We start from the raw sequence: 22057 nt of genomic DNA, 5'->3' as shown, positions 1-22057 counted from the left end.
CCCTGCACGGCTCGGCACGTCTTTCATCCCATTGATCCGCCTGCAGAGCCCAACACCGGGATTGGCCTAGTCTGGTGTATGGCCCAGGCCTGGATTCACATACTGGACCTTAGTGAGAAACCAGCTGGAACACACCATAGAACTTTCTCTCCTGTGCCGTCGACCTTACGGGGGCTGAACGCGCCGAGGCTGGTGCGTAAGCGGTGCGCCAAAAGGAGGCCGTCGCCGCCATCTTGCTACGCGGCATGCGCGAGCGATGCCGATAGGAGTACGAGCGCTATATTTTGCCACGCTGCATGCTCGAGCTTGGGCACTCAAATCTGACAACATCGGCTTGTCACGAGCCGCATTCGTGCCTTCGACGCTTTTCCTCTCATCCATGAGGCATCACCAAGTACTCCTTGTCTTGTCTGCATTTGTCTGCATCTTGTCTGCATGTCGTCCAGGCCTAAGGTTTATCTCGCTAGGGTTCCCTTCGAAACCCGTATCCGTAGCTCCCTGGTTAAGAGCGGGTTATAGATTAATGGTAATGTTCGTGAATGCTTTGCTTGTGTCGTGTTTCCCCGATGTGTCCCCAATAAATCTGGCTGATTCATATGAAAGTTGCTGCCTTGATTTTATTCGTGCCGCGCCGAGGAACGACCCGCTTGATTTGTATATAAAACCAAAATGGTTATGGACTGGCAGACTTCGCTCGGTCTCTGACAAACCCAGTCTGTAGCCGGGGTCGATATCCCCAACTGGTACGGCCCAGGGGTACGTTGGTATCGTGATCCGAGGCACGTGACCCGAGACCTGTGCCGAACTAGCCGGCGTTATAACCCCTGAGACGGCGGTGCTGTGAAGCACCATCGAATCTTCAACAATATATCGTTTTTGGCCCTCTCTCTCTCAATGGAGAACAATCACGAAAAAAAATTTAAAATAATTGTCATATCCATATCCGGATTCAGATCTTCACCAAAATCAAATCAATTCGACATGGTCACACACCCGACCCGTCCACCAAATTTCATCTGAATCCGTTCACAATTTTTTGAGATATCGTGTTATATATTCGTTTTGCCCGATCCCTCAATGGTGAAGAATCACTTTAAACATTATCAGATCCGGATCCGGATTCGGTTCTTCAGCAAAAATTAATCAAGTCTTTCTTGTCACACCCTCAACGTGTCACCAAGTTTCGTGAGAATCAGTCCACAACTTTTTTGTGATATCGTGCTGTGTATCATTTTTGGCCCTGTCTCTCAATCGTGAAGAATCACTGAACAAATTCTCGGATGTGAATCCGGATCTTCACCAAAATCTAATCGTTTCCTCCTTGCCACACACCGAACTTGTCCACAAATTTTTGACATATCCTGCACACAAACAAACAGACAGAAAGGGGGTGAAAACATAACCTCCTTCACCTTCGTTGGTGGAGGTAACAATCTTTCACCTCTTCCCTGCAGTGTTCAGAAGGCGATGAATAACGGAGTGGATTCCGTGGACGGTAAAACATCTGCACTCGTGGTGTTTCTTGGAAACACTCTGGCCATCCTTCTTCAACCACGAGGCCTAATCAGGTGAGGGCACATGGCACACTACTGAAACTACACCTTACACAAGGCTACTCAGAATGAGAAAAGTTGCAGATGTGAACTGTATGGAGAAGAGGAAGATGATAAAGAGTTGTGAGCTCCTGCGTCTATGAGATCTTCACATTTCGAAGCTTTTTATTTGTCTTTGTACCAAAACAGAGAAATGCAAGAATGATGCAAGACAAAATGTGTGGAGATAGATGATACAGAATGGTCACGTTCCTTGGTGTGATGTTCCAGATCTAGTACGTGGTAGTGCAGCTGGAGCATGCCCACGTGAACCAGGCTGGGAGAGGGTTTGGCCCTTATTTCTTTGATTTGCACAATATTCTCCTGAGTTGTCAATATTGAGGAGCACTCTGTATACCACTTGGTGCCAGGTTCCAGAAGGTTTTCAATATGTGGCAGGAGATGTTTTGTGGATGCTTTGTCATGATGGGTGCCACTTCCCTGGCTCCTGTTAATTGACACCTCCAAGGATTTTTCTTTTGTCGATTTATATGAGTTTTTCCTCTACTTTGAGAGAAGATAGACGAGTTCCAATCTTTGGAAAGCTGAGCTATCTTGGTCGGGTGAGTCAGCTGTCCAACTGGTGAGAGTTCTTCCACATTACATGAAACTGAACCTGGCTATAGCTTGAGGGCTGCATGGTCCATGTCGGAAAGAGATGAAAGCACAAACTTATTATTATTACAAGCAAAGTTATGTGTCCCAGGACACTTTTTGTTGCATTGTCTGTAGCTCTAAATTTTAAGCTTCTCTGGAATTGGAATTTCAGATAAGGTATTGTCACGATGCACTGTCCGTCTGTCCATCTCCTATTTTGACTTCTCCGGCCAACCCGCTGGGTCGGTCCTATTGAAATTTGGCAGCAACTTTCTGCGCCTCATTGGTAATGGGGATTGCAAAGCTCGTTCTGGTCACATGACTTTAAGTAGGTCAAAATGGCCGACTTAGTATATTTCTTCTTCTTCAGATCCACCAGTCGGAATGCCACCAAATTTTGTTTACAACTTTCTGACATTGTCCTGATGTTAAATTGTCGAGGCCATTCTGATCACATGACCAGAAGCGTGTCAAAATTGGGGTCACGCAAATTCCTTCCAAAATCATCTTCTCCAGACCCACCAGTCGGAATGCTAGCAAATTTGGGTTTCAGCATTAGGCCAGGGTAGGAATGTTAAATTGTGGAGGTCATTCCGATCACGTGACAGGAAGTTTGTCAAAAAGGCCGGCCTCGTCAATTTTTGGGAAGATCGCATAAATTCCTTCAAAATTTTTCTTCTTCAGACGCACCAGTCAGAATGCTACCAAATTTGTGTTCCATCATGAGGACAGGGTCCCGATATTAAATTGCGGATGTCAGTGTTCACATCTAGCCCGACTGACTGACAGACACCACACAATGCTTCCACCTCACTTGGACAATTTTTGTTCCACGTGAGTTAAAAATGGCCGGCATAATCTCCACCAAATATTACAAACATGCTGGAGTTCATTGGGTTACTTGAAGGGGAACCCCCACCTCCCCCACCCTACATTCCCAATGAGGGTTGGGAGCTGACTGATGATTTCCACTTGTATGTATGAGCAAATCCACAACAAATTTTACATATGTCATGGTTGCTGACAAGAGAAGAAAATGAGGTGGGATGGAAGGATCCCTGGTGTGAGGAAGTGAAGGGACTGGGAGGGGGGTTTCCCACCTCCTATGGTCGGGAATTTTGGAATTTTAACCTTAATTTTTAGCCCCCGCCGCGTGGCGGAAGGGGGATATTGTTGTTACCCAGTTCGTCTGTCCGTCCGGCTCGCTGGCTGGGCGTCAACATTTATAGCTGTGAGTGTGATAACTCATAAAGTGTTCACCATATCGATTTGAAATTTGCGTCACACGTGTACCACCTGAAAAGGAAGAACCCTATTGATTTTTGGCATGGCCGGATCCAAGATGGCCGACTGGGGCGGCCATCTTGAAAAAAATGTTTCAATGGCGGGGGATTCCCCATCTCTGATGGGTATATTTTTCACATTTAAAGTCACTCTTTTGTGAGAAATTAAAGCGGAATAATCACGATAATTTCCTGATTAATTTAAGGTTTTTGTTTTTTTTCATGTAACTCCTGAATGTGTTTTGGATTGTGCATTATTTCACACACTGGGGTGGTGCCCAGCACTGCCGAGGATAAAAAGTACTCAGGCACTTGAAATTATTTATAAGAAAGTGGGGATATCAGGACGTGTTGGACGTTGAAAATCTTTGGAGTTATTGGCCTCATGGTGGTTACCTTTTCAGCACTGCCTCACCTCACATCCCAATGTGCACCTTATCATGGCCTTCAGTCTCAAAACGGTCCTCAAGGCCAACATGCGTTCACTGAAAACCTTGCCTGGATTCTGAAGTGCATGCACCCAAAATTTGGGGCCTCTGGGTGCTGCGTTTCGCTCGTGAAAGAGTAACAAACAAATGCACAAACATTTGAAATTTTCATAAGATTTGTAATCCACTCGGAGCCATTTTCATAACAATATATTACACACCGTTCCTTTGACTTGTCTGTTATATTATTTGTGAAAGGAGAAGAGATTTTTGGTTAACTTTATTCACAAGAATTAAAAATCTCAAAATTCACAATCATAAAAGTCGTCAAGGTAGATCTCGTATGCTGGGTCGTCAAGGCAGATCTCGTACACTGGGCATCAAGGTACAACTGGTATGCTGGGTCTCAGCTGAAGGGAAGGAGGAAAAAAAAGAAGTGAAAGACAATGTAATGTTGGAGTGCAAATGTGTTTGCATAGTGACGAATTCACACATGGTGTAAAGTGATGAAGTCACACGTGATGTACAGTGATATAGTCTAATATGCAGTGAAGACCAAGGGTTAATTGCTGCAGTTCCCTTAATGAGTGGCATTGATTGTACGAATCAAGGAGAGACCTCACCTGCTTGATGTATTCATTTGAATTTTTTAATTCCTTTCACTCGGAATTACGTTTTCGTTCTGATATTTTAAACAAGCAAGGAAATGACAAATTAGCACACATGGACACTGAAAGGCTGCAAGTAATTAAATAAGTTTATGGAAGGTTTAAGTACCTGTACTTCTGGAGACTGATGTTTAGTTTTTTTTTAATTCTTGGATCAGCCGTCTCTTGGAGTCTGATGTTTCATCTTGCATTCCTGGAATGCTTGTACGACGGAGTGTTGATGGATTCACTGCCAAACATCACATCCTCTTCTCCATTGGCCGTTCCTGAAACTTCTTTCTCTGCACACGCATTAACAAAAGGAAGTCAACATTCCTCAATGGCATTGTCATCATCATCTCCATCATTATCAAGTCTTCCATCACAATCCTGGAAATATTATATCCTTTCAATTGTTTTCTGCATCTCATTAAAAGTTTTCTTCTTTGTTTTGCATTCAATTTCCGATCTTTATTTTCTTCATCACAAACTCCCACTGGATTATTCAAACAATTATTTTTTAATGATAATCCAGGTGCACGCAATGACTTTGATATGGATACATTAAAACTCATGCCAGACTTCCACCAACTGGAAGATTTGTTTGGTGCCTGTCTGGATTCGTGTTCAGCAAAATATTTCATCGTCTTCAACACTTCTGAGGCACAGACAAAATGGGACATGATGTAGGTGAAGAACAGGTAGTTTAGACAAAGTTTGGAATAATTTTTGATGTAAGACAAGAATCTTGGCAACTTACGTTCCAACCGTTATGATGGTTTCAGGTGAGCTGGAAGGAGCACCTCTTCTGAGGGGCCTTTGGAAAAATAAACAACAGAAATATGAAAGATTAAACACATTGATATCTTCATCAGTTTGATAACTTGTTGAGAAAGGGCCACAGAAGGAAATGCATGGATGGAACAGGTAATCGTTGAAAATGTGAATCAGGTGATCTCATCCAATCGAAGGGAGTTAAAGTTCTTGTTATATATTCTGCATGGGGGATGACCATGTCAATAAGTTACCTTCCCACAAATATTATAATTACAGTTATCTCCACAATTAAGGATATTCTTCTTCATCAAAGGAAGTGTAAACAGCAATGACTGTGAAGGACAAAGTGCCAAAATTTATTTCAACTTCATGTTTTTATCTTGGGGTGAGCTGTGTTTGAACTCAGTGTGTTCACCCCACCTGTCAAAAGGTATTGAAAAGTGCTTACTTGCTGAAGATCTTGCATCACATATGGCTTCTGCTGTTGCTGCCAGTCGTCATGGTGAGGATTCCTTTCAGGAGGCAGCCATTGAACAATGTAAGTTGGTGATTAATTGCTTTTCATCAACAATAAGACCCCGCCTTGGTTTTCTGCAGCTTTGTTGCCTTCACAATAAAAGTTTAGGTTCCTGTTCTGATGAAATGTAAAATATCCTTCAGGAGTGAAATGCCTGTCCTTGACTTTACTTTCCAAAAAGGTTTCGGTTTTGGCTCCGATGTGATCTCAGGTACAATCACTTGTTTGGAAGAGACCGTGTGTCAGATGAAATTGTTTTCAATCGAATATACTGTCTTTCTTTTATAGTGTGCAGCATGAGGAGACTGTATCATGTGAGATGGGACATGAGGAGGGATGGTGGTGATCTTTGGAGATGAGACGGGATGGTCCTCATCTACGGAGATGAGGGTTGTCCTTGGGCTTCTTCAGGAGGATGACTTTGTCTCCTCTGATGGTGTATTGCCCGTTTGGGTCACTTTCTCTCTTTTTGTCAAGATCATTCAGCAGCAACTCTTGTTTTTCTCTTTGGAGCTGTGTGTAGTCTGGAGTGATAAATATGTTTCTTGTCCACAGAGAGGGATCATTCAAATTCCGGATCTTCTTATTATTCGTAAGAACCTGATTCCTATCAGACTCGCATCTGAAAACAACTTTCATGGGTCTGAAGCTGTTCTCAAAATGGCGTCCAATGCGGAAGGTCCGTACAGGTTCGATGTCCAGGTTCATGGCTTTTATTAATTTTGCCACAGCCTCCTTATCATGTTCACCTTTTCCCTCCTTCACTCCACGGAACATGAGGTTGTTTTTGCGCCTTTCAATTTCCGCTCCTTCGTCCTTGAGAAACTCAGATTGAGAAGAATGTTGTGGCTCCCGTTTTGGCGGCAGCCGATGAACATCGTGCTGTTTCTGCTGACGTAACCTGACTTCACGTTGAGGCTTCGGTTGTTTTTGGAGGACAACACTGCACAGTTGTTGCTGCTGCAGCTCGTCATCACTGTGAGGGTTTGGTTCAGTCGGCGGCAGCAAATCACCATTGTCCTCTTTCTGCTGTTGCTGCTGCAGCCCGTCATTCGTTCCAAGCACTTCTTCCTTGTTTTTATCAGCAAGATGTCCTGCATTTTGTACTTTGGTCTCTCTTTCCAAGACCTCCTTCTCCCTCAACTCCACATTATTTTTTCTGTCCCTCGTCTCTTGTTCTCCAACTATTAACATGAACTCTTTCAGTTTCCATTTAACTTCACATTGCTTTCGTTCTTCCTGGTGCTCTCTCTCTCGAAGACGAGTCTCTTCCTCCAATTTAAGCAGCCTGCACTCTCCATCTTTAAGCTCCTCACCTTTTTGGTGCATACGAAGCTGCCGTTTATATATCTCCTCATCTTTCCCGTTCATTAATGCTTCAAACGCACCTTGTCGCTCCAGCTCCTCTTCTTTACTTATCTGCAGATGTTGCTCCCACTGCTGCACACGTTTCTTCCAGTTCTGAATCTCGAACATTGTGTTTTCCAAAACCAGCATTTTCTGGTCAAGTTCTTTATTTTTGTGTTTTTCCCACATTCGGACTTGGAATTGCTCTTTTGCTCGTGTGGATTCTTCTTTCTTTCTCATCCTGAGCTTTTCTTCATTTTTCCTCTCCTGTTCATTTATTTTTCTTTGCTCATCTTCATTTTTCTGCCGCTGTTGTTCCTCCTCTTGTTTCTTCCCATCCTCTTCCTCCTTTAGCCATAACTCTTTTTCCAATTTCCATTGCACGTCCTTTTCCATAATCTCATGTTCCATTTCCTGCACAAATTTCTCTCTTTGTACAAGATTTCTTTCATTTTCGACTAACCGAGCCTCATATTCCTGAAGCTTTTCTTCCTCTGCTCGTAAAACCTTTTCTTTCTCTTTTTGATATTCTTCCTCATCTTGTTTGTCATCACCAACGTTCTGTTTTCCTGTGAACTCCATTTTTCCAGTAATTTCCAGAACCTCCTTTCTCTCTGATTTCTGAATCTCAAGGTGTTCGGTTTCCCGAACCTCCGTTACCAATGGTGGATTGTCTTTCGATTCATTTTTCCGTTTCACTTTACATCGACATCGTAAACTGCAACAAAACAAACAAACATTCTCAGTTCAAGCTAAAATGAAGTATTACATGACATGTAAAGTATTGAACACATGGTTTTGTAAAACATAAACAAACATGTTCCACGGGTGTCACAATTCTGGAGGATACGGAATATGGAGCATGCAGATGTAACTTAAACAATGTCCGTAGGAACGGTGTGGAACGATGAATCACGCTTGATTATTTGAAGAATCTCACGTGATGCTGGAGGACGTTATGAACTTTTGCATTTTTTTTTGCTAAAGAAGGAAATTGTGACTTTTTTGTAAAGCACGTCTAACTTCGCTGGAATTCCATTGGTAACATTTTTTTAATGACGTCATTTGGTGGCCATCTTGGATTTTAAAATCGCCGCTGTTTCAGAAGTATTTTTTCCCACAACTTTGACATTGACCAACAAACTATTCCTTGGAAATTAACACTTAGTAGGTGAGTTTTCATTTATATTCACAAGAAGTGTAAATTAGCAACCTTCAAGATCATTGCCACTGTGTGTGAACATAAACTCCAGTCAGAAGTTTCAACTTGTGTCACTTGCGTGGGACATCATTCATATCATCACGTGCTCAGCCTGGTGTTGGCTCAGTGGTTAGGGTGGCGGCTTGGGATCCTAGGGTCCTGAGTTCAAGCCCTGTCGGACTCTGAATTAATACACCAGGGGGTTGACTCAGCCTGTCATCCTTCCAAGGTCGGTGAAATGAGTACCAGTTCCAGTGTGTGTACTGGTAGAGGGGCACTGCATCAGCAACACAGTCGCGCATCAAGACATGATAGCTACTCCGGCAACTGAGCTACCATACGGCCACCACCATCACATGCTGTATATAAAAAAATAAATTACTTCACTTATGCGTCACAGACGAAGATCATGGTAAATGAACTTTTTGGAATATCCACCATGGATCAAATTATCAACGAAAGAACTGTAAAAAAAAAAAAAGCTGTCACTCAGTAAATATAAAGAGCAATGAGGAAACTGTGTTAAAATTGAACAAAATACGCAGGCCAATCAAGAACAAGCATTTGGTGAATTGGGAAATGTACTGTTTACACATTCAATAACAAAATCAATGTGAATATCAAGGAAATCATCATGTGGAATCTATCCATGTCTGGTTATCCTGCATTATTTCAGCTAGATTGTTATTACAAAAACAAAAAGCTCGTTGTTCTTTCACTTGAATAATCATCAACTTCTCATGTTTCATATTGTGTTATGGGATACATTATGGCATCTCCCAAAGAGCTCCCAATCAACAAACCAACAACAGATTTTAAACTCTGCTTGTATTGCCAGACAGATACTGGTGAAAAGCCTGTTGATACTCAATAGAGAACCTTCATGGAATCAGCATTTGAAACTTCTGTTAAGTGTGTGCAGAAAAAGGCAGATTATTGCAATCCAGAATTTGTTTGAGTTGGACAAAGGATGATCGGAATATACAGCAGACGAGCTTTAAGCCAAGAAAGCCACTGAACACAGAGATTGATATAAAAAAACCGAGTCGGCTGGATAAAACATCGTCACCTCGATAAAATCGAATTACCTGGATAAAACAGTCACTTGGATAAAACCGAGGCACATGGATAAATTGAAGCAACTGGATAAAACAGAGGCAGCTGGATAAAACCGAGTCACCTGGATAAAATCGAGGCACCTGGATTGAAATGAGAGAAGAAGCAAACTTGCTGTTGCTTCACAAGACACAACTTCACTGACAAAGAGGACGACCCAACGCTTCAGAATCTATTAAGCATGCTCGTTTGAGCAGCACAGTATTTATCAAATCAAAATGTGTATTTTGTCAACGAATCACAGATGAGGAAGAGCCAAAAGTCCATGAAGAACTCCTGAAGGGCCAACTCCTGCTAACATGGGAGAAAACAATCCAAGAAATTGTAAACAGCAGTGGATATGATCCCTGGAAAGTTAGGCTTGCCGTTGTGCTGTCTTCTGGAGATTCACTGTCTCATGATGTTCTGGACCACTGCACATCCTGCTTCACAAAAACTGGGAAAAGTATATTCAGCGTCTATGTTTTAAAGCTAAATCACTTGAAAACGGTACCAATCAACCAGCCGATAGTGAGTGTTGCATTTATTGCCACAGACCGAGACTTCTTCAGTGTTCTGCAAGACCAAGTTGACGAGGGGCAGTATATTGACATTGCTGAACTGCAGAAATGCAGATTTTTCATTAATTACAAGAGAGACTTTGCTGAAACTTTGAGAATTTTTTGACACAGGCTACTGAATACACAACTATAATTACAAACAGCTTACCAAAGTGAAGGCTTACCAAAGTTATACCCTACCTGTAAATGACCAATGAGGTATTTACACAAAATTTAATTTTGATTAAAACAGCAAAAGTGGGTTTGTTCATGGCAGTCATTTTGAAATCCAAGATGGCTACCATCCCGAAATTCAAGAAAATTTCAACTTCTTTGCATGAAAAATGTGAGCATTGCCACCAAAACAGAGTGACATGGTGTCCATTTTGAAATCCAAGATGGCCCCATAACATTGGATGAAAAAACATGTTCCCAATGGATTTTGGAAACCTTATCATCTACTCCAGCAATTAAGCAACATATTCCATATTTAGTAAAAAAAAAATTTCGCCCTTATAATCCAACATAACATCGTACACAATAAACTCGCTTCAAATATCTGAGCAATCTTGTTCCCTCAGGGATGAAGGCATGATAAATATTGATGAATAAGTCACATGTGTTCTTTACCAGTGAATGCAGAGCTTTCTTTTGGGGCTCTCCTTCTTGATGAACCAACGTGATGGATCAATTGTGATTACAACATATAACAAAAGGAAGGAAATCACAACGAACGCGACGTCGCGAACCACAGACATCCCTCCATCCTCAACAGCATCATTCTGGAAAACCTATGGAAATAGACAAGGGCAGGGGTAGGAGGAATGTTTATTTCATTTATAATTAAACTAAACAATGTTTTTACAAATATTTTTAAAAATCCAAAAGTTCATGACAAAATAAGAACAAGATGATCTTGAAATTTTTTTAGAATACAAGCACAATGGCTCATAGAATGTACAAGAGTTTATCGTTTGTCCGACGTTGGCCGAGTGCAGGTTTGAAAGAGGATTTGGGAAGTAATTTGTGAATTTAGGAAGTAATTCCGTGAAGATTTCCCATCGACACGACCATGAAGGAGCTTTTGCCTTGAAGGGACACACACACACACACACACACACACACACACACACACACACACACACACACACACACACACACACACACACACACACACACACACACACACACACACACACATACACACGCTTGGCCGATATCGCCAATTTTTCGTTCGTGGGTGTGATTACTGACTGCAGTACGTGCTGTGGACAACCCCAAAACTTTGAGTAGCTTTCAGCCTTGTTTTGGGGGAATTTAAATCAACAATTTTTGAAAGGAACGATGCATTATGGATGGTTCAAGATGATGAACGTACTTGTGGTATTATAAAAAGTAAACTTGGCCACATGGATGTAAATCTGTGTAATCACGTTGTATTCCCTTTGCTGACACGTGGAGTTTCCTGTCACGAATTACTTGGTGAATTGAACTTGAACTCGAACTATGACGGGAAATCGTCGGGACGGAGCATCATGCTCTGATTGATCCAATCCAACTTGTTTAACCAACACACCCCCCACTCACCCACCAACCCCCTCCCCCCCCCATTTTAAATCCTCCCTGCAGGACTGATTTACCAATTACAAAGAAAGCGACTCCGATCGTGTTGTGTATCTTCCCCGAGTACAATTCGTTGTCAATTCTCACAATCCCCCCTTACCTGCTGTGATGGATGGGACGCTCCACTTCCGAGGACGGTGAGCACGAAGAGCGCAATGGGAAACAACATGGCTGGGTGCACGGCGGTCCACGAACTGAATATCAAACGATACTGCTCTGTTTTCAGAGTTCTCTATTATTGCACTTCTTATTGTGACGTCACAATGGACTGTGGTCACGCCCCCTTTCCTCATCTACATTGATTTATCAACCGAGATAAAATTATATATTTTTTGTTCCAATAAATCTCTTCCGCTGAAAACCACGTGACCCAAGGTTGATGAACAACAACGGTCCTTTGTCTTTCAGATCTTTAACCCCAATGAGAACAGGATAAATCATTCATTTTGAGCAGTTCGGATTCTGATTACAAACCTTGTACAACAGACGTGTGTTGAAATAATTTATGTTATTCATGATAACCCTTGTTATAAAGGAGATTACACAGTGAGTAATGGTGTATCTCCTTATTCGTTTATATCTCTTTGGTGTTTGTGTGAATGAACATTCATTTTGCGTTTGTGCATGCATACGTAATACATAGATAACCTTTTATAGCTTCACACCCAAACACCCCATGTTCTCAACACATCCACTACTGAATGTGGATGAAGTTGATGTTTCCATCCATCTTTGTTCCTTGTGAAATCAAATATTCTTGAATAAGTATCATGTAGTTTGGTGGAGTGTTCTCTGTTCTGTACTCAGTGGGTCGGGACAATACCGGGAAAATGGTGGCTCCGTCAAATGCTCACAAAATGCTCCGTTTAAATCGACTATGGAGTTAATTAATACGTCTATGTATTAATTGACTCCATCATAGTAATTGACTCCAAAGGTAACAGGTGTTACCTGTTCTAATCTTGTTTATCAATTAAACTCGAGGTGGGATACTTGGTCTTACCTGTTGTCATCCTGTTTCTTAATTAAACATGAGCTGGGTTACCTGGTGTTTCCTGTTGTCGTCCTGCTTCTTAGTTAAACACGAGCTGGGGTACCTGGTGTTTCCTGTTGTCCTGTTTCTTAGTTAAACACGAGTTGGGGTACCTGGTGTTTCCTGTTGTCGTCCTGCTTCTTAGTTAAACACAAGCTGGGTTACCTGGTGTTTCCTGTTGTCCTGTTTCTTAATTAAACATGAGCTGGGTTACCTGGTGTTTCCTGTTGTCGTCCTGCTTCTTAGTTAAACACGAGCTGGGTTACCTGGTGTTTCCTGTTGTCCTGTTTCTTAGTTAAACACGAGCTGGGGTACCTGGTGTTTCCTTTTGTCCTGTTTCTTAGTTAAACTCGAGTTGGGGTACCTGTTGTTTCCTATTGTCATCCTGTTTCTTAGTTAAACTCGAGTTGGGGTACCTGGTGTTTCCTGTTGTCGTCCTGTTTCTTAGTTAAACTCGAGTTGGGGTACCTGGTGTTTCCTGTTGTCGTACTGCTTCTGAGTTAAACACGAGCTGGGGTACCTGGTGTTTCCTGTTGTCCTGTTTCTTAGTTAAACTCGAGTTGGGGTACCTGTTGTTTCCTATTGTCGTCCTGTTTCTTAGTTAAACTCGAGTTGGGGTACCTGGTGTTTCCTATTGTCGTCCTGTTTCTTAGTTAAACTCAAGTTGGGGTACCTGGTGTTTCCTGTTGTCATCCTGTTTCTTAGTTAAACTCGAGCTGGGGTACCTGGTGTTTCCTGTTGTCGTCCTGTTTCTTAGTTAAACTCGAGTTGGGGTACCTGGTGTTTCCTGTTGTTATCCTGTTTCTTAGTTAAACTCGAGCTGGGGTACCTGGTGTTTCCTGTTGTCGTCCTGTTTCTTATTTAAACTCGAGTTGGGGTACCTGGTGTTTCCTGTTGTCATCCTGTTTCTTATTTAAACTCGAGTTGGTGTACCTGGTGTTTCCCGTTGTCGTCCTGTTTCTTAGTTAAAATCGAGCTGGGGTACCTGGTGTTTCCTACTATCGTCCTGTTTTTTAGTTAAACTCGAGCTGGGGTACCTGGTGTTTCCTGTTGTCATCCTATTTCTGAGTTAAACTCGAGCTGGGGTACCTGGTGTTTCCTGTTGTCATCCTGTTTCTTAGTTAAACTCGAGCTGGGGTACCTGGTGTTTCCTGTTGTCGTCCTGCTTCTGAGTTAAACACGAGCTGGTGTACCTGGTGTTTCCTGTTGTCCTGTTTCTTCGTTAAACTCGAGCTGGGGTACCTGGTGTTTCCTGTTGTCATCCTGTTTCTTAGTTAAACTCGAGTTGGGGTACCTGGTGTTTCCTGTTGTCATCCTGTTTCTTAGTTAAACTCGAGTTGGGGTACCTGGTGTTTCCTGTTGTCGTCCTGCTTCTGAGTTAAACACGAGCTGGGGTACCTGGTGTTTCCTGTTGTCCTATTTCTTAGTTAAACTCGAGTTGGGGTACCTGTTGTTTCCTATTGTCATCCTGTTTCTTAGTTAAACTCGAGTTGGGGTACCTGGTGTTTCCTGTTGTCATCCTGTTTCTTAGTTAAACTCGAGCTGGGGTACCTGGTGTTTCCTGTTGTCGTCCTGCTTCTGAGTTAAACACGAGCTGGTGTACCTGGTGTTTCCTGTTGTCCTGTTTCTTCGTTAAACTCGAGCTGGGGTACCTGGTGTTTCCTGTTGTCATCCTGTTTCTTAGTTAAACTCGAGTTGGGGTACCTGGTGTTTCCTGTTGTCATCCTGTTTCTTAGTTAAACTCGAGTTGGGGTACCTGGTGTTTCCTGTTGTCGTCCTGCTTCTGAGTTAAACACGAGCTGGGGTACCTGGTGTTTCCTGTTGTCCTATTTCTTAGTTAAACTCGAGTTGGGGTACCTGTTGTTTCCTATTGTCATCCTGTTTCTTAGTTAAACTCGAGTTGGGGTACCTGGTGTTTCCTGTTGTCATCCTGTTTCTTAGTTAAACTCGAGCTGGGGTACCTGGTGTTTCCTGTTGTCGTCCTGCTTCTGAGTTAAACACGAGCTGGTGTACCTGGTGTTTCCTGTTGTCCTGTTTCTTCGTTAAACTCGAGCTGGGGTACCTGGTGTTTCCTGTTGTCATCCTGTTTCTTAGTTAAACTCGAGTTGGGGTACCTGGTGTTTCCTGTTGTCATCCTGTTTCTTAGTTAAACTCGAGTTGGGGTACCTGGTGTTTCCTGTTGTCGTCCTGCTTCTGAGTTAAACACGAGCTGGGGTACCTGGTGTTTCCTGTTGTCCTATTTCTTAGTTAAACTCGAGTTGGGGTACCTGTTGTTTCCTATTGTCATCCTGTTTCTTAGTTAAACTCGAGTTGGGGTACCTGGTGTTTCCTATTGTTGTCCTGTTTCTTAGTTAAACTCGAGCTGGGGTACCTGGTGTTTCCTGTTGTCATCCTGTTTCTTAGTTAAACTCGAGCTGGGGTACCTGGTGTTTCCTGTTGTCGTCCTGTTTCTTAGTTAAACTCGAGTTGGGGTACCTGGTGTTTCCTACTGTCGTCCTGTTTTTTAGTTAAACTCGAGCTGGGGTACCTGGTGTTTCCTGTTGTCGTCCTGTTTCTTAGTTAAACACGAGCTGGGGTACCTGGTGTTTCCTGTTGTCATCCTGTTTCTTAGTTAAACTCGAGCTGGGGTACCTGGTGTTTCCTGTTGTCGTCCTGTTTCTTAGTTAAACACGAGCTGGTGTACCTGGTGTTTCCTGTTGTCCTGTTTCTTAGTTAAACTCGAGCTGGGGTACCTAGTGTTTCCTGTTGTCATCCTGTTTCTTAGTTAAACTCGAGTTGGGGTACCTGGTGTTTCCTGTTGTCATCCTGTTTCTTAGTTAAACTCGAGTTGGGGTACCTGGTGTTTCCTGTTGTCGTCCTGCTTCTGAGTTAAACTCGAGCTGGGGTACCTGGTGTTTCCTATTGTAGTCCGATTTCTTAGTTAAACTCGAGTTGGGGTACCTGTTGTTTCCTATTGTCGTCCTGTTTCTTAGTTAAACTCGAGTTGGGGTACCTGGTGTTTCCTATTGTCGTCCTGTTTCTTAGTTAAACTCGAGCTGGGGTACCTGGTGTTTCCTGTTGTCGTCCTGTTTCTTAGTTAAACTCGAGTTGGGGTACCTGGTGTTTCCTACTGTCGTCCTGTTTTTTAGTTAAACTCGAGCTGGGGTACCTGGTGTTTCCTGTTGTCGTCCTGTTTCTTAGTTAAACACGAGCTGGGGTAACTGGTGTTTCCTGTTCTAATCCTATTTATTAATTAAACATGACCTGGGGTACCTGGTGTTTCCTGTTGTCATCCTGTTTCTTAGTTAAACTCGACCTGGGGTAACTGGTGTTACCTGTTCTAATCCCATTTATTAATTAATCACGACCTGGGGTACCTGGTGTTACCTGTTCTAATCCTGTGTTTTTTTTTAATAAAACACGAGCTGGGTTACCTGGTGTTTCCTGTTGTCATTCTGTTTCTTCGTTAAACACGAGCTGGATTACCTGGTGTTTCCTGTTGTCGTCCTGTTTCTTAGTTAAACACGAGCTGGGTTACCTAGTGTTACCTATTCTAATCCAATTTATTAATTAATCACGACCTGGGGTACCTGGCATTGGCAGTTCTAATCCTATTTATTAATTAAACACGAGCTGGGTTACTTGGTGTTTCCTGTTGTCGTCCTGTTTCTGAGTGAAACACGAGCTGGGTTACCTGGTGTTACCCATTCTTATCCTATTTATGAATTAATCACGACCTGGGGTACCTGGTGTTTCCTGTTGTCATCCTATTTATTAATTAATCACGACCTGGGTTTCCTGGTGTTTCCTGTTGTCATCCTGTTTCTTAGTTAAACTCGACCTATGGTACCTGGTGTTACCTATTCTAATCCCATTACTTAATTAATCACGACCTGGGGTACCTGGCATTGGCTGTTCTAATCCTGTTTATTAATGTAACACGAGCTGGGTTACCTGGTGTTGCCTGTTCTAATCCTATTTATTAATTAATCATGACCTGGGGTACCTGGCATTGGCTGTTGTAATGTTATTTATTAGTTAAACATGAGCTGGGTTACCTGATGTTTCCTGTTGTCGTCCTGTTTCTTAGTTAAACTCGACCTGGGGGTACCTGGTGTTACCTGTTCTAATCCTATTTATTAATTAATCATGACCTGGGGTACCTGACATTGGCTGTTCTAATCCTATTTATTTATTAAACATGAGCTGGTGTACCTGGTGTTATCTGTTCTAATCCTATTTATTAATTAATCAAGACCTGGGGCACCTGGCATTGGTGTTCCAATCCTATTTCTTAATGAAACACGAACTGGGGTCGGTCCTTACAGTTTCAAGTGCACCATGGGTGGGAGGATGGGTGTGATAACTGAACACGAGACGTGCAGTGATGGATCTGTGCATGACAGAGAGACAGAGAGTCAACACGAATGGATGGGGAGGTCGAGAGAACAGAGGGGAGGTAGAGAGGTCAGAGGGGAGGGGGTGTGTGATAAGCAAGAATTGATTCGATTTTGGTGAAGATCCGAATCCGGATCCGGATACCAGAATTATTTAATTTTCAAGATTTTCTTCACCATTGAGAGATGGGTCCAAAAATGATCTAGTCCTGTATAGCATGATATTTCAAACATGTATTGATTGGTCTCGATATGTTCTCGTGGATCAGGCATTACCTGGTGGAGGTATGCACTCAACCGAGTTCCCTCTTGTTTAATGATGTATTGATATAAATATCTCATTAATAATATTTTTTACTATTCGTATTGGATAAGCATGGGTATCCCCACGGTCTGCTGGAGTATCTTGTTATAAAACGTAAAGAAACTGTTGTTGAGGAGAAATCGAACACTTTCTTTAAGTTTATTTTTTGAAAAACGACATGAATATTGATTTTCCTTTATCGACAGGTGTGATCTTTCTTGATAAAATTTAATGTTTCCTTTATTACCTCCTCTAAATGTTTTTTGCCCAATGAGGTTACAAGCTTGTCATATGGAATATTTGTGTGTGATGTGGAAAAAAAAAATCAAACAACATGGACACACACACACACACACACACACACACACACACACACACACACACACACACACACACACACACACACACACACACACACACACACACACACACACACACACACACACACACACACACACACACACACACACGTGCTTGATCCATTGATGTAAATCTGTGTATTCACGTTGTATTACCTTTTCTGACACGTGATGTTTCCTGCCACGAATCACTTGGTGAACTGAACTTAAACTCGGAACTTTGATGGGAACTCGACGGTACGGAGCATCATGCTCTGATTGGTCCAACTTGTTTAACCAACACTCTCCTCACTCACCCACCAACACCCCCCCCCCCATTTTAAATCCTCCGTACGGCCTGATTTACCAATTACAAAGAAAGTGACTCCGATCGTGTTGTTTACCTTCCCCGAGTACAATACGTTGTTATTTCTCACAATCCCTCCTGACCTGCTGTGATGGACGGGACGCTCCACTTCCGAGGACGGTGAGCACGAACAGCGCGATGGGAAACAACATGGCTGGTGTACGGCTGTCCACGAACTGAAAATTTAACGATATCACTCCGTCTTCAGAATTCCCGAGTGTTGCACTTATTATTGTGACGTCACAATGGACTGGCCACGCCCCCTTCCCTCGTCTGCATTGATATCTCACCCTCGATATAATTATATATTTTTTGTTCCAATTAACCTCTCCCGGTGAAAATCACGTGACCCAAGGTTGATGAACAACACGAGTCCTTTGTGTTTCAAATCTTTTACCCCAATGAGAACAGGATTTAAAACGTTCATTTTTATCACTTGGGATTCTGATTTCAAACCTTGTACAACAGACGTGTTTATGTAATTTATGTTATTCATGATAACCCTTGTTATAAAGGAGCTTACACAGTGAGTAATGGGGCACGGTGTTCCTGTGAATTAACAATTATTTTGTGTTGGTACATGCATACGGAATAAATAGATAGCCTTTTATAGATTCACACCCAAACACCTCGCGAAGTCAACACACCCACCACTGAAGGTGGACGAAGGTGAACACACATATACACACACGCTCAGAATGGCTGCCTCAGAAGCCCCATATATATATATATATATATATATATATATATATATATATATATATATATATATATATATATATATATATATATATATATATATATATATATATATATATATATATATATATATATCTCTCTCTCTCTCTCTCTCTCACTGTCTCTCACTGTCTCTCACTGTCTCTCACTGTCTCTCACTGTCTCTCACTGTCTCTCACTGTCTCTCACTGTCTCTCACTGTCTCTGTCTCTGTCTCTGTCTCTGTCTCTGTCTCTGTCTCTGTCTCTGTCTCTGTCTCTGTCTCTGTCTCTGTCTCTGTCTCTGTCTCTGTCTCTGTCTCTGTCTCTCTCTCAGTCTCTCTCTTTTCCTTCCTCTTCCCCCCCCCCCCTCCCTGCTGGTCGTTGGTGAGTTGGGTGTGGCGTCATGGCGGCTTCGCGTGTGCAGCTGTGAGTACTGTGTTGTGTTGTTGTCGTTCCTATCCCCATTTCGTTTCCCTCTGTATTACTGTTCGTGTTTGTGGAGTTTCCCCCCTGTTTCCCCCCTGTTTCCCTTCCTGCTGAGAAGAGAGAGAGAGAGAGAGAGAGAGAGAGAGAGAGAGAGAGAGAGAGAGAGAGAGAGAGAGAGAGAGAGAGAGAGAGAGAGAGAGAGAGAGAGAGAGCGGGAGAGAGAGAGAGAGAGAGAGAGAGAGAGAGAGAGAGAGAGAGAGCACGCGAGAGCACGCGAGAGCACGCGAGAGCACGCACGGTCGGTTCTTTGTGGGTTTTCCTTGAAACCTTCGGTTTCCGGGCCTACTTTCCATCTGCCTTGTTTTCATCGACCTGCCGTTTATCGGTGATTTAGCTTCTTCCTTATACTCTTCTTTTTCCTTATATTTTCATTATTTATTTTATTTTACCTTCGCCTGCGAATTCTGCTCGTGACAGGTCTTTGCTTCCTTTGTTTTCAGCTGTGGCGAACAGTCGTTTGCAGAATGGCGTTTACGAGTCACTTACTCGCAAGAATGCGGTGATAGTTCGTCCACCCGACGGGGTTCGGGTCGAGGACGTCGTGACGGGCTTGGGAGAACTCGTTGGTTTCGAAAATGTGTTCGCATCTTCAAAGATGAACCAACGAGTTGTTGTTTTTCTTTCCGAGGAGCGCGACGTCGCTCAGGTGGTTTTTAACCGGTTTGTCTTTACCGCCAGATATTTTCGTTAACGTTAGTATGTTGGACTCACCGGCGGTGAAAATCACTTTATCAAATTTGCCGCCTTTCGTTAAAAGCGAACAGATCTTGTCTGTTTTAAAACAGTTTGGCACGGTGGTGTCAAAAATCTCCATGATTCCTTTTCGTTTGCGTTCGGATTTCACAGTCCGTCATATCATGTCCTTCCGGCGGCACTGTCACATGGTGTTAAAAAACAACGCTCAATCGCTCAATGCCTCAGAGACGTTGGTAGTTGAAAATCGAAATTACCGAATGTACATTGCAACAGAGACAATGACGTGTTTCACGTGTGGTGCCTTCGGACATTTAAAAGGTGCTTGCCCGAAGTATATATCCGGTGGCACATCTCGACTGTTGGGAACAAGCACCGATCCTAGTGGCACATCTAGAGTCGATATTAGTAATAATAATGGCGCGTCTGCAACGGGAGATCGACCTTCACATTCGAGCGCGGAAACCGATAATTCCCCGGCTGATGGTGCGGGTTTTATCACCGTGTCCTCCAAGAGGAATTATAAAAGAGGAAGCGGAAGTGAGGACACACAGGCGAGCTGTTCGAAAAAGATAGCGCCGTCGAATGAACGTAATGTTTCTATCCGAGAAACAGAAGCTCCTCCAGCTGGTCCTCTGCTGCAGAACAGGTTCAGTGTGTTCGCTGAAAAGGGAGGAGACGTTTCCGTTCATTCCTCTCACGAACAAGGACCGAGCACAACGCCCCGAGATGTTTTGGTCACCACCCCGGTCACTGACATTAAAATCAAGAACCACAAACCTGCTCTCCTCGCGCGCCCTGCTGAGGACGAAGTGTCTGAGGTGATGGAGGAGGAAGAAGTAACAGCCCCAGAGGGAAAGTGCGAAGCCTCCGATACAAAAACGGTAATCCCTGTTACGGTCTTTAAAACTCCCGCTGTGGAAACAGCTTCACCGTTAGCAGAAGACGATTTTCCCCTTGTGAGAACACCGACTTCAGTGTGTGAAGAGAAAAATAAAAATCATTCGGATAACGACTCAGATTAGATGGGGCCTCGTCATTTGCCTCCAGTGTTGGTAGCGAGGTCTGGAATGACCCAGCAACCGCCAAGGAACTGGAGGGTGTTGATGATTTATCACCCATGGAAATTCTCCAGTTTCTTCAGGACACTTTTCGAAAGAAAAAGGTTAAGGTTATCACCTTCTTCCCGAACCTGTCTGGCTTTATAACCTCTTCAAGACGTCTCCTCCTCAAGGCTGAACAACTTGGTGTGACTGAGTCACAAGTATTTCGCCTTAGGAAGTGTGTATTGAAAGTTCGGAAAGAGCTACAACACGACCCAACTTCCTTTCACCTGACAAACCCTCCTTACCTACACTATGACCTTTTCTGTTGTCACTTTAGATATAAATGGGGGACGTTCACCCCTGCGCAAAGCTCAGGTAAAGTTGCTTGTCGAGCAAAAACATTTTGATGTTGTTCTTTTGCAAGAGACAAGATGTAGCTCTTCGTGCTCGAGCGAATGGACTCGCATCATGAAAGGACAATGGTTCTTTCGTAGCTTGACCTGTCCGAGTGCTGGAGTGGCTATTTATTTAAATCCTTCTTTCTGTCCTGAAAATGTCACTTTCAAGTCTATTATTAAAAGGCATTTAGTTTTAGTTAATTTCCTTTATAATGGTTATAAACACACTTTAATAAATGTATATTCACCCAGTACGAACACAGAAAGACTAGTTTTCTTTACACAGTTAGAAATGTTCCTCACACACCTTGTTTTTAATGGTCTTGTTTGTCTGTGTGGGGACTTTAATTGCACATTGTATCCCACCCTTGATCGTAATGGAGAAGAGCCCCACCCACCAAGTATGACACCCTTAAAGAGGGCTTTGTCCAAATTCTCCCTTATGGATGTATGGAGACTCCAGAACCCATCTGCACGACAATACACGTGGTGCCGATGTGCAAATGGCCGGCTATCTCTTTTGCAAGGATCGACAGATTTTACCTCAATAATGACTCTTTAAATGTCATTGACCATGTTGACATCAGCCCAAGTGGCTTTTCGGACCATCACATGGTTGTTCTTCATATA

General features: G+C 42.9%; 1 protein-coding gene and 1 long non-coding RNA gene across 6 annotated transcripts in view; one reads left to right on the top strand and one right to left on the bottom strand.

Moving 5' to 3' along the window:
* Positions 1–12751, top strand: part of LOC147022280 (uncharacterized) — a 38153-nt gene extending 25402 nt beyond the window's left edge. The window contains exons 7-10 of one of the 2 annotated variants that reach the window (XR_015061167.1): positions 1455–1568; positions 5755–5862; positions 10678–10859; positions 11674–12751. This is a non-coding gene — a long non-coding RNA (uncharacterized LOC147022280). Of the gene's footprint in view, positions 1–1454; positions 1569–4726; positions 4855–5754; positions 5863–10677; positions 10860–11673 lie in introns of those variants that run through there. The other variant, XR_015061168.1, reaches the window with a different exon arrangement.
* On the bottom strand, positions 4726–18520 carry LOC147022279 (uncharacterized). 4 transcript variants are annotated; one of them, XR_015061165.1, is made up of 5 exons: positions 18169–18520; positions 10675–10835; positions 5773–7906; positions 5308–5364; positions 4726–4849 (listed from the first exon to the last, which is right to left on the bottom strand). XR_015061165.1 is itself a non-coding variant. In XM_085893004.1 (3 exons), the coding sequence occupies exons 1-3, from the start codon at positions 18235–18237 to the stop codon at positions 6214–6216; spliced, it is 1923 nt and encodes a 640-aa protein (XP_085749130.1). In that variant the 5' UTR covers positions 18238–18520; the 3' UTR covers positions 5375–6213. The 4 variants fall into 4 exon arrangements, 1 of the variants encoding a protein (XP_085749130.1); XR_015061164.1 differs by lacking the exon at positions 4726–4849 and adding an exon at positions 5076–5205; XR_015061163.1 differs by lacking the exon at positions 4726–4849 and having other exon boundaries at positions 5090–5364.
* Positions 18521–22057: the final 3537 nt, after the last annotated feature.

Source organism: Eptatretus burgeri, chromosome 8 (genome assembly GCF_056783735.1).
Source record: "Eptatretus burgeri isolate ZD-2024b chromosome 8, Ebu_testis_v1, whole genome shotgun sequence".
Classification (NCBI taxonomy): Eukaryota; Metazoa; Chordata; class Myxini; order Myxiniformes; family Myxinidae; genus Eptatretus; species Eptatretus burgeri.
Note: the sequence above shows the minus strand (reverse complement) of the source record. Positions and strands in the feature narration are given on the sequence as shown.